Source organism: Panthera pardus, unplaced genomic scaffold, assembly GCF_024362965.1.
Source record: "Panthera pardus isolate Hobbes unplaced genomic scaffold, ASM2436296v1 HiC_scaffold_8, whole genome shotgun sequence".
NCBI lineage: Eukaryota > Metazoa > Chordata > Mammalia > Carnivora > Felidae > Panthera > Panthera pardus.
The window spans coordinates 111,234,168-111,251,695 of record NW_026527013.1 but is presented as its reverse complement, the minus strand read 5'-3'; the positions used below and the strand labels follow the sequence as shown (position 1 = coordinate 111,251,695).

The 17,528-nt window shown below is 37.3% G+C and overlaps 1 protein-coding gene across 3 annotated transcripts in view; it reads right to left on the bottom strand.

The window, feature by feature from the left end:
* The window catches only part of HDAC9 (histone deacetylase 9), a 929,650-nt gene that overhangs the window by 22,551 nt on the left and 889,571 nt on the right, over positions 1 to 17,528 (bottom strand). For 2 of the 3 annotated variants that reach the window (XR_008420659.1, XM_053898417.1), the window contains exon 25: positions 3,889 to 4,036. Coding sequence is in view for 2 of the 3 variants with exons in the window: in XM_053898417.1 (XP_053754392.1) it covers positions 3,889 to 4,036 (148 nt within the window). In the remaining variant the exon portion in view is untranslated. Of the gene's footprint in view, positions 1 to 3,858; positions 4,037 to 17,528 lie in introns of all 3 variants that reach the window. The other variant, XM_053898416.1, reaches the window with a different exon arrangement.

The following is a 17,528-nucleotide window of genomic DNA, read 5'->3' as shown; positions in this document are numbered from 1 at the left end:
ACAGATTATCCTTCCTTTTACCAGGAGCTTCCAAATCGTTAGCCCACTTAGCCCATTTTTCAACTAAGATTTTGTTGACACTGGATGAAAATTCAGAATAAAGTTTATATTGGAATGTTTGCTTGGTTAGATAAACAAGTACTCAAAATAATGGCATCATAGAAAAAAAGTCAGAAGCTTTAGAAGCCTTGGAGATATAATCCTAAAGAACAGAAAACAAAGTTGTGTTTCTAGGAATACTAGACATGAATGTGTCTTTAATAGTAGTCTATATTTCTATATAAATATTCAGATACAGAAAAATGTGGTTGAAAATGTCCTTGGCACTAGTGATAGGCCATTCACTATCACCAGTGATAGGGAGATGATACTTGGGATTTTCCAATTTATCGTTATACATTTTTTATACTCATGAGTAAGACAGTTATTCAAAAAACAAAATGGCTACATTTAGAATCATATATTTTCTCATACTTCTGTATTAAATAATGACTTGAAACCATCTCATGAGAAAAGTTGCTAAAATTAGAAGACTAAATAATTAAATAAGCAACCAGATTGGAATGTATTAAGAAAATCTAACATGGTTCACACTATAATCAACAGGTCAAACTGACATTTGAAAAATATAACTTTCAGGGTACCTGGGTGGCTCAGTCGGTTAAGTGTCTGACTCTTGATTTTGGCTCAAGTCTTGATCTCACAACTGTGAGATCAAGACCTGCACCCAGCTCTATGCAGATAGCATGGGCCTGCTTACAATTCTCTCTCCCCCTCTCTCTTCCCCTCCTCTGCGCATGCTCACATGCTCTCTCTCTCTAAAAAATAAATAAACATAAAAAAAAAAAAGAAAAGAAAATGTAACTTTCAGTTTCTGTTTTGGTTTAAAAAAAGAGAAAGAGACACTCAGGAATTCTGGATTGTAAATGTGTTCCTGATAACTGAATAGTTTATCATCCTGAAGTTTTGATTGTCAGAGAGAGATTTTTCTTGATTTTCAGCACAGCCTGAACTGGTATCCAAGAATAAACCTGAATACTGCACTGACCTTTTCAAAGTAGAAGCATTTGAAACAGATATCCAACCAATGCAAACTATAATCTTTTAAAGGTGAAGTCTAGCAAATAAGAAGAAACCTAAAATCATAGTTCTCTCTTCTAAGTGACCAGGTCTATCTATTTAAATAATCTTTGAACATATAACTGGGCCCCTTTCATTTTTTTGTCTTTTTTTTCCTGGTCTGCTATTGATTTCTTTCTTACTCGAGTCCTTTGCCACCTGAAAACTATGTTTTGAAAACTGTATTTCAGTTAATCATCTCTAAAATGAATCCCCACATATCAGCCTTTTTCTAATAATTTATTCTTCATGGTCCATCAATAAGTTGTAAAAAATGAAATAACTGTTTGCAATGTGTTGTCATCTCCCTTTTGCGCCCCCCCCCCATCCAAGAAAAATGAACAAAAAATACTTACAATGGTTCTTAGCCAGGAGCATTTTATCCCTTATTCACTAGTGGTAAATGAGTCAGATATGAGTTGGCCAGGAAAAGAGCTGCTTTACCCAAAATCTTAGTACAAAATGAGTCATCTCACTCCAAACACCAATATATCCTCCAAAATAACTGGCAAGAATTTCCTATAAAAAGAATCTTGCCTTCACTCTTTTCCATTCATTTAGCATTCTGATTTTTCTAATTTTTTAATTTCCTGTGTACTTATAATATTACATTCATAACAAAGGCCCAAGAACATTTCCATCTATTTATCTAATTCTATTTATCTATTTTATCTATCTACTTATCTAATTTATCTAATTCTGAAAGTCTTCTTTCCTGTATTGAGTAGGGAGACAATTCTAATAGCATGCCCCTGAAAAGAACAAATGTGCTGTGGCTTTCAAGGGTTCTCTGTCTCTGACTCTCTCTGATGAAATTCATGCATGGTTCAATAGAAATGCAAAAGCCAATTCTAGAAGAAGTTTTCTTTTCCTCTGCTGAAAAAGTGAGTGCAGAGCCTTGGAAAATATTTCAGGCAAAACTACTTTTCTTTCCATAAGAAAAATCCATCAAAATAGATACAGTGTGTTTCATACTGGTAAACAAACATGAATCCAGGTCCCAAGCTTAAACTCTGTTTTCCCTACACATCAGAACATTCCCATTCTCATTCTCTCTCTGCTATCAGAGGAAGCTTAAAAATCACTGTGAACTCTTAAAAAAAAAAATCACTGAGAACTCAAGCCAGGGTTAAGTCCCCATTGATTAACAGAAGTCAAACACATTATTTACCTGAGGATAAGCAAGCATACTTATAGAGAGAATTCATGCCAAAGTTCTGAGATTGTTTTTACTACTTGGGGCTTATAACATGGCTTATCATTCTTAATTATTCTAAGCAAAATTATTTACAATTCATTTCACTCAGGTTGGAATTTAACTTCACTTCTCTGTATTAAATGAATTCTAAAGAACAAATATATTCCTTTTATATCCAACACTAACAGATGTTAGTTTGCTCAGTTTTATAGTCCTCAGATGACAGACAACTAACTGCATTTGGCTTTGGGAATAATTGCGACACCTTTGCATTATGAACTTGGTTTGGTTCTTAGCTGGGAACTGCAGGGGGTTAGTTCATATTATCGAAGAAGTGAAATAAGTTTTCCCTTTATGCTCCAGATGCCCATATGAAGATGCCTTCTAATACAGTATTATACAACTTTTTTTTTTTTTACAGGTAATCTGGTCTTAAATGGTTATAGTAAGAAAAATACTTGCATAAAAATGAAATATTTTATTCAATGCATCTCCTGCTCTTCACCAAAGCAAGATGTTAAATCCATTAAACTCCGAATGTCCAGTAAAAGTAAGAAAGCTAAAACGGTTCAAATTTGCACATTCTTGGGAAAATTGCCAACTAGGTACTAGGTAGCAGGATCTGTGTAATTAATGGTGATGTTATTGACAGAGGGAATATATTTCCTTCTCAGAAGCATTTTAAAAGTGCAAGCTGGAAGAGCTTTAGTAAAGCCTCACCTGATTCGTTTTTAAATTGAGAAAATGTGACTTTGAAGCCAGCTACAGAAAGCACCAATGTTAATATATGTACATTTGTGATGGATTTGGTTCTGGCAGACTTAAAAGAAATCTTGAATGTAACACTGTCTGTATGATAGGATGATGAACACCAAAATGCACAAACCAACAAGCATTTCTCAGAAGGAGAATAAGCAAACTCAATCTTAGGTTAACCTTATTTTTCTTTTCCTGAAAGCTATACTCATATGAAGACTCAGTGGATTCAACTTCTTATCATAAGATAGAATAAAATCAGACTGAAGAGTCCACACATTCCTTTTCACACATTCCCATCTCCTTTGTAGGCCACGTGTATCTTTATCCAGTCCTTGTACCACAAGAATAGTCATATAAGGAGCTCATACATGTTTAGGTTTTCTAACTTATTGACTAGTAATACCTCCAGCTTCTGCTCTCGTTTTTTCACTTTGTTATAACAGTAATTTCAAAATGATGATAGAAAAAGAATATCTGGAAAGTGAGAGATAACTAAGAAGTAAAGCCCACAAGCAGCTCTTTCCATAATGATCTGCACTAAATTACTCAACAAGGAGTGATTTTTCTCACCATGTATCGCACGCCCTCTATTTCTCTGTGAACTGCAACCACATGCTCTAGTTCTGTGTTTCCCACTAAGAATGGAATTCTTGGTGGCCTATAGTGTGTGCTGTGGCATCTGTGGCTTTGGAGAACACAGGTGGTGGAAGTGGAGGAGACAGGAGAAGGAAAGCCTGGAGAGAGGTTCACAAATGCTAATGATGAGCCTGGATGTTACTGACCTTAATGACTCCCCCATCTTGGATCCATACCTGCTGTCTTCTGAAGCAAAGGGCTGTTCTACATCTACCGTCAGGGAGGCCATGGCAGAAACGGTCTCCGTCTCCTCTTGCAACTGTGCCCCAGCCAAAGCACAGCCCCTTGGCACAGCCACCATCCTAACTGACTTCCAGTACTTGCCTAGAAAAAAAATGCATCATATTTTAATAGGAATTTTAGAGCAGTATTAATCAGACTACTTATATAGGTCCAACTCAGAGCAGTTGTTGAGTTAAAATTCTCTATGCTATACATAGCTGTAATTTGGTTTCTTAAATATTATGATTAAGTCTTTTTCTCAGTCTAAGACTGCCAAGTTGTGAAGTGCTCATAGTCCCCAGCCTGAGTCTCTCCCTTGCTTAGAGGGTAATAAAGTGAGGAATAATCCATGGTCTAATGAACTCACTATCAGACTGGCAGCTGTCTCTACAATCAAGTAAGCAAACCCTGGGCATTGTGCCCCCTGGGAAATCCTTAAGAGACTGGGAGGTAGAAGTCTCATGGAGAAACTGAATGAAATAGTAATGTTAAAAATTGCTATTGAGCCATTACCTTTTTATAAAAAAATGAGGTTAGAATATTAAAGAAAAAGAAAAGCCCCAAAATGCCAGCATGAATTGAATGGCAACTTTGCCAGAACAATCAGGTTTGTTAGTCCTGGATGTTCTTTCTTTCTTAACCCCAGGGTGTGTACTAGAACAATAATTGATTTAAAACTTTAATATATGCACTGGTTGATGTTGGCACCCTTCCTCATGTCATACGGAAGTTTCATTTTTTGAGGAGGGGAAGGGGAATGAGGAAAAGAGGAGGTCATTTCATGAAAACATGCCAGTGGGATAAATATGAAAAAGCAGAGTCAATGGCCTTCTTGCAGCCCCTAAGCTATTCTGCGTGTCTGTGTGTGTGTGTGTGTGTGTGTGTGTGTGTGTGTGTGTGTGAAGTATTGAGTCATCTCAAATCAAAGCAGGAGAATATTCCTAGGTGCTGACATGACTTACCAGGTTAGAACTATCTCTGCAGCCTGACGGATTAGGAAAGAATTTGGCATGCAGAGTTTGCTTACTTCAAGAAAAAAAAAAAAACAGAAAAAAAAAAGTTCTACTAGAATAGAAAAGACAAATGGATGGGGCACCTGACTAGCTCAGTCGGTTGTGTTCAACTCCTGATTTCATCTCAGGTCACGATCCTAGGGTCATGGGATCACGCCCTGTATCAGGCTCTGTGCTGAGTGTGGAGCCTGCTTAAGATTCTCTCTCTCTCCCTCTGCCCATCTCCCCTGTTCATGCTCTCTCTAAAATAAAATTTAAAAAATAAACTAAAAATTAAAAAAAAAAAAGAAAAGGCAAATGGATGAATGCTGGATTGGGAACGAAGATAACTGGGTCCTGGACCACTTCATTTCTGCTTCTCACAACAGGGGAAAGATCTCAAATCCCTTCCAGTTCTAACATTTTTTAATCTGCCTCTCCTATCTTATTGCTTCACAAAGGAATGGATATCATGTTAGGGGAGAAGACCCAATCTCCCAATCACTTCTCATTTAGTTGTCTACTACAATGTTACTTGTTGTGATCACTTATTCTGACCAAAGTACGAGAATCATAAAGCTTTCAACTAGGACCAAATGATAGCAATTCTAACTGTGAATGAACCCACAAACTAACATTTTCTTTGAAAGCTAAGACTGTGCTAGATGTTGAGGACATAAAGATTCTTCCCTCACACCAAGAAATTTGTGGTCTAAATGACAATTCTGTGTGGAAACTGCCCATGTGATCCTGAGAGGAACTAAGTGGAATATATACTTATGATGATGGGAAAATGAGAGAAGAGTTGCCAGAAAAAACAACACTTGACTGAGTATTTGAAAGACCATCAGAAGTTAGTCAACGTTAAATAGAGGGAGGCAAGTAACCCTGGAAGAGGAAATAGTACACACAGATGTGCAGAGACTGGAATCTCATGTCTCTATGTTGTTGTTATTGTTGGCGGTGGTGGTGGTGGTGGCGGTGGCAGTGGTGGAGGGGATTACAAAGTCCATTGCTAGGCACAACTGGAGCATTTGGAAAAGTCTTGAGTGTGATGAAGGAGATTGTTGTTGTAGACATAGGTTAATTAACACACTGTCTTGAATAACATGTGAATGATGTTGGACTTCAACCTGTAGGTGAAAAGGGGCCATTTTAAGCAGAAGAGGCAGGGAATCAGGTTTAAGTTTTTAAAAGATCCCTCTGGACAGATCTTGGATGATGAATTGGAAGGTGATGAGAGTGGTGGCAGGAAAACCAATTTCACATCTTGGCAAAAATCCAGGTGGGAAATGATGATGTCTAAAACTAAAAGGAAGTGACAGAAAGAAATGAGGGAATGGAGTAAAGGGAGGTTTAGGAGGTAGGTAATGAAATGTATCTTGGCTTATTATTTAGGGCACCCCTACCTCTTTCAACTTTGAAAGATGACTCTGATTTGACAATTCCATTCCAAGACCCTAAGTTTTCTAGTTTACAATGTCATTATAATCTTATTCAAGTTGGAAATACCATATTCCATCTCTAAGTGCATTCAGTTGTAATGAGTTTCACAAAATATTATTTTTGATTTTTTTATTAAAAATTTTTAAATTTTTTTTAAGAGAGAGAGAGAGTGCAAGGGAAGAAGGGGCAGAGAGAAAAAGGGAGACAAAGAATCCGAAGCAGGCTCTAGGCTCTGAGCTGTTGGCACAGAGCCCGACACGGTGCTCAAACTCATGAACTGTAAGATCATGACCTGAGGGGAAGTCGAACTCTTAACCAACTGAGCCACCCAGGCACCCCAACACAAAATATTACTACTAAACATTATTTTAGCTCAGGATATTCAGAAAATTGGTGATGCTGGATGACATCCTTTCCTTTTTCTCTAGAGTGACTAATATGGGGCCTCTGACAAACAAACAACAGGTAGCAGGTGGTTTATGGGTTAAATTATGTTTTATACACTATATGAAAGAGAAACTAGCATTAATTAACTCCTAATATGTGCCAAGGAGTATGTTAGATGTTTTCACATTCCTAATTTATAATTTCATTTAATCCTCATAACTATTATGATGCAATATTAGGTAATTGTTCTAATTTTTTTGTAACATTTATTTATTTTTTAGAGACAGAGAGAGACAGAGCATGAGCAGGGGAGGGGCAGGGAGAGAAGGAGACATAGAATCCAAAGCAGGCTCCAGGCTCTGACATGGGGCTTGAACCCACAACCTGTGAGATCATGACCTGAGCCAAAGTATGACGCTTAACCGACTGAGCCACCCAGGTGCCCCTGTTGGGTAACCTTTCTAAAGTCACATGGCTAGGAAGAAGAAAAGCTGAAATCCTCATCCAGGATTGACTCCAAAATATCTCTTGCTCTGTACTCTGTTGTCCTCCTTTATTCAGTCCTCCTCTACCCTCTTTCCACTATACATAAAAATATAAAAATGGACTCAATCTATAAAAATACCAACTTAAAAGAATTATTTATATTATATAAGGATTATATACATTCTTTGCTTTACCAAAGAAATCATATTTGGTAATAACAGGTTACCCATGTTCCTCAGATATGTTACTCACTTGATGCACCCTTTATTGACTTTATGGTATAAGTTTTTACACCAAGTGAGACAACCATGTAAGACTTGTCCTTTTTACTCTTCATTTCTCATAACCTTATACTATTGCAAACACCTGTTTACCAGCCAAGACATTGATGAAGCTATCATAAAACTGGAGATAAGGGCTCATTGAAGAGCATGAGTAAGAAGTCCATTGAAGAAGGGGCCCTGAACTAAAAGTCAAGATTTGTAGGTTGGAGACTACACACCAGTCCCAGAGAAGTCATTTGGATCACTCTGGAGCACAATTTCCACAGTTATAACGTGATAGTGGTAGAGTTGATAATGAAAGGGGTCTCCTTGCTGTAATTCTCAATGATAGTGATTTTTCTGATCTCATGTTATGTATTACACTTGGATGTTAGAATAAATTTGTTATGGAAGAAAATCTTCTCTGTGAGTCTCTAAATGCTTGAGGAGGTCAGTAAACACTTTTAGAAAATATGGCACATCTAGAATAAAGGGCTTTAATTTGTAAGCACTGTGCATTTTCCCTTAAGAAGAGAATTCTTGGCCATAGACAAAACAAACATCTTTACTCCCCAAACACAATCAGGATGGAAGGTGTGAATCGTTAATCATAATTTTTCAGTAGAATGACTGACAATGATTCTTCAACATTTAGCCTTTAGGTATGTGAGTAGTAAGAAAGATTTTAAATAGCTAAGACCTTTTGGAATAAAATGTAATGTGTATAAAATATCCTGCTAAGTTAAGATTAAACGTTGGAAGTTTGGTTTTTATCCAAATGTATGAGGTTTCTGACTCAGAAATAACCCAAAACTTTGAATTCAATATGGCCTCTGGAAAGCCTATAAAAACAAAGGAAATATTCTATATTAATAATGCATTCATAGACTACTATCTCTATTTGTAAAGGAGAATAATTAAAATGGAAGTGGGTATAGCACAGACTGTGCCATATGCAGCCAATTCAAACTACAAATTTATGGGTTATATTTTCACATGATGAGTAGGTTTTTTTTTTCTTTCACAAACATGTGTGCCAGGATATCGTATCTGTTGGCACGAGAATAATACCCCTATTAGCACACAAGAGAAATGAACCAAGGTTTACTGCTAGAGTTTTCAGGAGCTGTTATTTATAAAGTAAAATATTAGTAACTAGCCACCAGTGGATTAGTCTCCTAAAGCAATAAAACTGTCAAAAGAGAGGAGTTTTACATTAAAACTGGACATGCACACTCCCTCTTTGGTTATATCCTCTATCCTTATTCATTTTGCCCACTATGTAAATCTCCCCACTTTCAACACCTTTCCTTTCCTTTTATTTCTTTCCTTTTCTTTTCTTCCCTCCTCTCCCCCAACCCTCCTCCTCCTCCTTCTTTTTGACTATTTAACCTTCATTATTCTACATTTCTGTTTTTTCTGGTAAAGGCAAAGAATGAATCTAAAATAAAGGTAAGAACCAGGTAATAGATGCAGACAGTCAAGAGTTAGAGGGAGGCCATAGATGGGGTGTCACTGGGTCAGGTAGGAACCATGAGAGGACATTCTGCAGGTACTATGTAATCAGACTTCAGTAACAACAACATTGTTCTTAGTAATGAGCGTTTTGGAAAAACAGGTATTTGCTGTGTTAAAAGCAACACATTAGCCAAAAGTTTTCCCAACCAAAGCCTTTGACACTTTGAACATCTCCTGACCCCTGAAACCTCACCCTTCCCTCATCCTTCTGGGGCTTTACAGTCATTTCTCAAACTTGTGCTTAAATAATGTTGTCTTTTGTCATTACACACCATGTTCTCACAGGACAAGAAGCTGGTAGTAAACCATTTCTAATCCCCATCAACTTCAGAGATTATTAACACCCGGGACTTAAAGGGGCCCCACAGAGATTTTCCAGAGCTCAGAGCTTCTTAATAGAGTTTAAGATAGATGTTTTAAGCAAAATGGAGACATTTATTGAGATCCAAAGTATTGTATATATATGTAAAAATAAAGATGTATTGAAAGTTGGTGTATCAGTAGAGCGACCAGGTAATTTTTCATCCAAGGTGGGGCAATTTTAAGGTTAAAATGGGGCTAAAAATAAAAATCATGTCATTGAAATGTTCATTTACTGGTCAGCAAACTGTTTTTATCAGTGGACTTATAAAATATAAAACAGTCCTATTCAAAAGTTATTTTCATAACTAAAATTCATTCTAAAAAAACAAAAATATTATAATTCATATATGCCAAAGCATAGTGACTACTTTATACTGATTATGTAAACATTAGAAAATAACATAAGCAGAATTATGATTGCTGCTAAATATTCACATAGGTTAATCAATTTTGTGGCCATATCTCTCAGTAATAGAATATCATTGGTATTTTTATGAAGATTGCATTTTTTTCAATGTGGTCCAAATATTTTATACTTTTTCATAAACTGCCTGAAATCTTCTTCAAAGTGGAATTTTACAGTTAATAAATTTGAAACTGTGGCATCTTTAAATATTCTTCTCAAGAGACTGTAATATTTTTGGTTGACCCCATCTTCACAAGTGTGGTGCTATAGTAGTAAATTCTGCTAAATTTGGGATATCTTTCACTTCCAATTTTTAAAATATTGATATCAGTGACTACTTCATACCAAATACTTTCACAACTACTGTTTTTTCCCTTCTTTCACAGGTACCTTTATTTGGCAAACATTTTATGTAAGCTGAACTTATCAAGAAAGCTTTCTTCATTTATGATTCTATAAAATTTTATTTACTAAATTTAGATGCTGCAAAATCATATGACTTCTCAATTTCATTCTATTTCAGAATACACAACTAAGAATAGGAATTTTATCAATGATTCTGTCAACAAATAGACATCTTTGAAAGCCCAATTACAGATTTTCAAAATTAAATCTTGTGCATGGTTTGCCTGTTGATACTAAATTTGTTACTTTATTTCCTTATTTTTGTAGGGGTCAATTTAAATGTTTTTTCTCTTGAAAACACGGTTTCTGTAACTGAAATTCTTTAAAAGTTTCAAAAGCTGGTATTTTTCCTTCATTTCATAACTATTTTTTTTAAGCATTTTTTTTTTTAAACATTTATTTATTTTTGAGACAGAGAGAGACAGAGCATGAACGGGGGAGGGTCAGAGAGAGAGGGAGACACAGAATCTGAAACAGGCTCCAGGCTCTGAGCTGTCAGCACAGAGCCTGACGCGGGGCTCAAACTCACAGACCGCGAGATCATGACCTGAGCTGAAGTCGGCCGCTTAACCGACTGAGCCACCCAGGCGCCCCGTAACTATCTTTTTTTATCAGCCTCATTGAGTATAGTTCATATTCAATAAAATTTACCAGTTCTAAGGGCAGATTATAATGCATGTTGACAAATGTGTGCAGTCACACATATATTTGAAATACAGAATATTTCTTCATCCCTAAAACCTTATTTTGGCCTTTTGGCATGAATTTCTTACCCTCCTTCTTGGCCCCTAATAGCCCCTAATAATAACTGAAATTCTGCCACTGTATTTTGCCTTTTCTATAATTTCATATAAATAAAACAATATACTATGTAGTCTTCAATCCCAGGCTTCTGTCATTTAACCTATCTATTCTGAGATTGAAAGATTCTTATCTTCATCTTATCATCGTTTTGTTTCTTTTTATGCAATATGATTTTTCTTTTCTCCGGCTTCTTTTAAGATTTCATGATAATGTTCCTCAGTGTGATTTTATTCATGTTTATTCTGCTTGAGATTGAGCTTCTAGGATCTGTGGATTTGTGGTTTTCATCAAATTATAAAACCTTTTCCCACTATTTCTTTAAATACTTCCCAAACTTCTTCCTTTTCTGGAACTCTAATTATAGATACGTTAGCTGATTGATGCTGCCCAATATATTACTGATATACTATTTTTCAGCATTTTTCTTTTTTTCCCTTTTTTGAAGTTTATTTATTTGAGAGACAGAGAGAGAAAGAGTGGGGGAGAGGCAGAGAGAGAGAGGGAGAGAAAGAATCCCAAGCAGGCTCCACACTGTCACTGTGGAGCCTGATGTGGGGCTCAAACTCACGAACCGTAAGATCATGACCTGGGCTGAAATGAAGAGTTGGATGCCCAACTGACTGAGCCACCCAGGTGCACCTCAGTACTTTTCTATTCTTCACTTTGAATAGTTCCTATTACTTCTTCAACTTCATTGTTTTTGTTTGTTTTGTTTTGTTTTTGTCTTTTGCAATGTATCATCTGCCATTAATTCTTCTAGGGTACATATTTTTTTAAATTTCAAATGCTTTTTTTATAATTTTTCATCTCTAAAACTTCCATTTGCACATTTTCCAGGTTTTAATTTCTCTGAACATCATGCTTGCAACTTTCCTCTTCATATTAGGAGTAACTAATATTTTTATCTGCTAATTCTATCATGCCTTGAATTTCTGAATAAGTTTCTTTTTTTAAATTTAAATTTTAGTTAGGTAACATAAAATGCACTATTGGTTTCAGGAGTTGAATTCAGTGATTTTCATCACTTATATACAACACTCAGTGCTCATCACAGTAAGTGCCCTCCTCCATCACCCATCTAGCCCATCTCCCACCCACTTCCCTCCATCAACCCTCAGTTTGTTCTCTATCATTAAGAATCTCTTGCAGTTTGTTTCCCTCTTTTCTCTTTTCCCTTCCTATATGTTCATCTGTTTTATTCTTAAATTCCATAGATGAGTGAAATTATATAAGTCTCTGATTGACTTATTTTGTTTAGCATAATACATTCTAGCTCCATCCACGTCATTGGAAATGGCAAGATTTCATTCTTTTGATGGCTGATAATTATTCCATTATATGTACATATATAACATATATACCACATATTCTTTATCCATTCATCAGTCAGTGGACATCTGGCATCTCCCCATAGTCTGGCTATTGTTGATAATGCTGATATAAACATGGGTGCATGTACCCATTTGAGTCTGTATTTTTGTTTCCTTTGGGTAAATACTTAATAGTGCACTTCCTGGATCACAGGGTAATTCTATTTTTAGTTCTTTGAGGAACCTCCATATTATTCTTCAGAGTGGCTGTACCAGTTTGCATTCCCACCGATAGTGCAAGAGGCTTTGCCTTTCTCCCCATCCTTTCCAACATGTGTTGTTTCTTGTGTTTTTAATTTTAGCCACTCTGACAGGTGTGTGATGGTAGGTATCTCATCGTGGTTTTGATTTGCATTTCCCTGGTGATGAGTGATGTTGAGCATCTTTTCATGTGTCTGTTAGCCATCTAGATGTCTTCTTTGGAAAAGTGTCTATTCATATATTTGCCCATTTCTTCAACAGATTATTTTTTTGGGGCTATTAAGTTTGATAAGTTGTTTATAGATTTTGGATACTAACCCTTTATCCAAAATGTTATTTGCAAATATCTTCTTCCATTGTGTAGACTGTCTTTTAGTTTTGTGGATTGTTCCCTGAACTGTGCAGATGACTTTTATCTCGATGAAGTCCCAGTAGTTCATGTTTGCTTTTGTTTCCCTTGCCTTTGGTGACATGTCTAGTAAGAAGCTGCTCCAGCTGAGGTCAAAGAGGTTGCTGCCTGTGTTCTCTTATAGTATTTTAATAGTTTCTTGTCTCACATTTAGGTCTTTCATCAATTTCAAATTTATTTTTGTGAATGGTGTAAGAAACTAGTACAAGTTTCAATCTTCTGCATGTTGCCATCCAGTTTTCCCAACACCATTTGCTGAAGTGACTGTCTTTTTCCCATTGGATACTCTTTCCTGATTTGTCAAAGATTAGTTAACCATATAGCTGTGGGTCCATTTCTGGGTTTTCTGTTCTGTTCCATTGATCTATGTGCCTGTTTTTGTGCCGGTACCATGCTGTCTTTATCACTACAGCTTTGTAATATAGTTTAAAATCCAGAATCGTGATGCATCCACTTTTGTTTTCCTTTTCCAACATTGCTTTGGCTATTCAGGGTCTTTTCTGGTTCCATACAAATTTTAGGATTGTTTATTCTAGCTCTGGGAAAAATGCTTCTGGCATTTTGATAGGGATTACATTAAATGTGTAGATTTCTTTGGATAGCATAGATATATTAACAATGTTTTTCTTCCAATTCATGAGCATGAAATGCTTTTCCATTTCTTTGTGTCCTTTTCAATCACTTTCATAAGTGTTCCATAGTTTTCAGAGTACAAATCTTTTACTTCTTTAGTTGGGTTTATTCCTAGGTATCTTATAGTTTTTGGTGCAGTTGCAAATGGGATTGATTCTGTGATTTCTTAGAGTTTTTATCAAGAAGGGATGCTGTATTTTGTCAAATGCTTTTTCTGAATCGATTCACAGGATCATATGTTTCTTATCCTTTCTTTTATTAATGTGGTATATCATGTTGATTGATTTGAGAATTTTGAACCAGTCCTGCAGCCTAGGAATAAATCCCACTTGATCACGGTGAATAATTATTTTAATGTACTGTTGAATTTGCTTTGCTAGTATTTTACTGAGAATTTTTTTTCCTATCCATGTTCATCAGGGATACTGGCTTGTAATCCTCCTTTTTAGTGGGGTCTTTGTCTGGCTTTGGAATCAAGATACTGCTAGCTTCATAGAATGAGTTTGAAAGTTTTTCTTCCATTTCCGTATTTTGGAAAAGCTAGAGAAGGATAGGTACTAATTCTTCTTTATTTTTTTATGTTTGTCCGTTTATTTAGAGAGAGTGGGCAAACAAGCCAGGGAGGGCAGAGAGAGGGGAAGAGAAAATTCCCAAGCAGGCTCTGCTCTTTCAGTGCAGAGCCTGATGCAGGGCTCGAACCTTGAGGTCACAACCTGAGCCAAAATCAAGTCAGACACTTAAGCAACTGAGCCACGCAGACACCCCAATTAATTCTTCTTTAAATGTCTGGTACACTTCCCCTGGGAAGCCATCTGGCCCAGGACCCTTGCTTGTTGGGAGATTTTTCATTACTGATTCAATTTCTTGCTGGGTATGGGTCTGTATCCTATTTCTTCTTATTTCAGTTTTGGTAGTTTCTGAGTTTCTACGAATTTGTCCATTTCTTCCAGATTGTCCAGTTTGTTGGCATATAATTTTTCGTATTCTCTTATAATTGTTTGTATTTCTGTGGTGTTGGTTGTGACCTCTCTTTCATTCATTTATCTATTTGGGTCCTCTCTCTTTTCTTTTTGATAAGTCTGGCTAGGGGGTTATCAATTTTGTTAATTCCTTCAAAGGACCAGCTCTTAGTTTCAGTGATCTGTTCTATGTTTCTGTTTTTGTTTGGTTTCTGTATCATTTATTTCTGTTCTAATCTTTATTATTTCCCTTCTTCTGCTGGCTTTAGGCTTTGTTTGCTGTTCCTTTTCTAGTTCCCTTAGATGTAAGGTTAGGTTTTATATTTGGAACCTTTCTTGCTTCTTGAGATAGGCCTGAATTGCAATATACATCCCTCTTAGGACTGCCTTTGCTGCATCCAAAGGTTTTGGACTGTTCTGTTCTCATTTTAATTTTCTTCCATGTATTTTTAAAATTTCTTCTTTAATTTTCTGGTTAACCTGTTATTCTTTAATAGGATGTTCTTTAACCTCCATGTATTTGAGGGCTTTCCAATTTTTTTCTTGTGGTTGACATCAAGTTTCATAGCATCATGATCTGAAAATATACATGGTTTGATCACAATCTTTTGGTACTTGTTGAGGACTGATTTCTGACCCCGTATATGATGTATAGAAGACACAGAAGGAGGAGGAGGAGGAGGGAGAGGAGGGAGGAGGAGGGAAGAGGGAGAAGGGAAGATGAGGAGGGAGAAGGGAGAAGGAGGAGGAAGGGAAAAAAGTAAGCTTGGTCCTATTTCTACCAGAACTGTAGGTGATGCTTTGAAGCACTCTATGATTAGTACAGTTGGTGCATGTGGGGTGCTGCCTATGCTGGTCTTCTGGAGGAGAGGCCCACTGAGCTGGCTCAGAGTCAGACCTGTTCCATTACCAATGCAGTTTCCAGGTACAGGGGGGTGGGGTTAAGTGGGTCCAGCTTCTACTGGGGGATGCTGTGTTGCTCTCTGAAGTCCCACTGTGTTGGTGGTGAAAGGTAAAATGGCGTCACCTGACTCTTGTCTCTGGACAAAGGATCTCACACACTCCCTATTCATTCAGGAAGCCCTCAAAGAATAGCGAGGGCAGTCAGCGTACACTGCACCAGAGCTCTCCTGCAATTTATCTTTGCTCTGTGGCTGGGAATCAAAACTTGAAATCTCGAGGGACCCGGCACTGCACATATCCATGCCCCTCCCCTAGAGTACAGCCTCTCTGAGCTGTGCCTGATGTGCTTTGTCCCAAAAACCTCTCCACTCTGCACTATGTCTGATATCCTTTGCCCCAGATAAAAACAGTGCATGTGCACTCTGCATGAAATGTACAGTGTAGCACTTTGGAAAGCAACAACCAAGTCATCTGCCCTCTGAACACACCTCTGTCCCTTGCTGATGAAAGGCCTTTTGCTGGTGCCTGCAGGGTCTTTTGTCCTGGGAGAGGCGATTTACCCTCTTCCAAATGTACTCCTGGAAGGGGAATGTTCTTTCCACTGAGACCCAGGAGATCCCTACACTATGCTATGCACTCTGGGACCAGTGCCCTGCTTCTCCCCAGGAGTGAACTCCACAGCTCTGCTGCGGAGAAACTCGCACACTTCCAAAACTTCAGAGTTTGAGCTCCACAAGTTGTTTGCAAAAAAACTGCAACACTCAGTACCCCTCGGTCCCCAGTCTGTGGTCCAGAGAGGTTTTCGTCTTGTGCAAACATGACACCACACTCTCTTAACCCCTCTCTGTCTCCCTTTTCTCTCCCTATGGAAAGGGTTCCCTTCCCTTCTGAGGCACCACTGTTTTTCTCTCCCTCAATTCACTTCCATGCACCTCATACCTACCATGCTGACTCCTGACAACCTTGGAAATTGTTCTGCCAGTCCTCAGGTCAATTTCCTGGGTGTTCCATATGATCTGACCTCAATATAGCAGTGTTTGAGGGATGAGGAAAGTCCAGGGTCCCCATACTTGTCCACCATCTTAACTCCTCCCCTCTGAATTTCTGAATCAGTGATTTGTCTTATAGTTCTAGGTCATATTTTCCCATTTCATAGCATGTCTGGTAATTTTCATTTGGATGCTTGGCATTATTAATTTGAACATTTCTGGTTATTGAATTTTGATGTGTTCTTTGACATGTTGGACTTTATTTGGGAACACAATTAAATCATGCAGTCAGTATGATCCTTTTGAGGCTTGCTCATACTCTTTGTCAAATTGGCTCCCGAGCAGGTTTTAGTACAAGGCTAATTTAGTCCAAAACTAAGAGAAAACCATTTTGATTTCTCTACATGTTGCCTTATGTATTAGAAGGTCTCTCCACTCTGGCTGAGAGGAATGCAAATTATTCTCAGTCCTGTGTGAACTGTTTGAATTGTTTAACCTACTGGTTTCCGATGGTTAGTTCTCCAGCCTTGTGGAATTTCACCTCATGCATGTAAAATAAGTAAGATAAAGGTTTAAAGACACTCCTGTACAGATACACAGAACTTCTTCTCTGTGCAGCAACTTCACCTCAAATATCCTGACTCACAAACTCGAGTCACTTCAATCTCCCCAAACACTGATTACTTTATCTTCAACTCAGAAAAGTAATTGGATTCTATTTGTATTCTCCCTCCCTATGCTGAAGCCCTGAGATTTCCCTCTATCAGTAACCTCAGGCAACTGTAGGACTCATATTTCTCTTTCCTTGTTTGTTTCCTGCTGGGATTATAGGACTTCAGTATCTGGTGCTCAGTGCCCAAAACAGTGTTCCATATATATGTTTTTCTAGTTTTATTTCTAATCAAAGGACAATTCCTAGAGTAGTTACTTCTTCATACGTAGGGGCAGAGGTCCATTTATTGAATATTTTGCTTAATGAATTCTGAATAGAAAAAATATAATGAAAATTCAGAAACTCATTTACAAAATAGTTCAATATTAGAATCATCTCAAACATTTC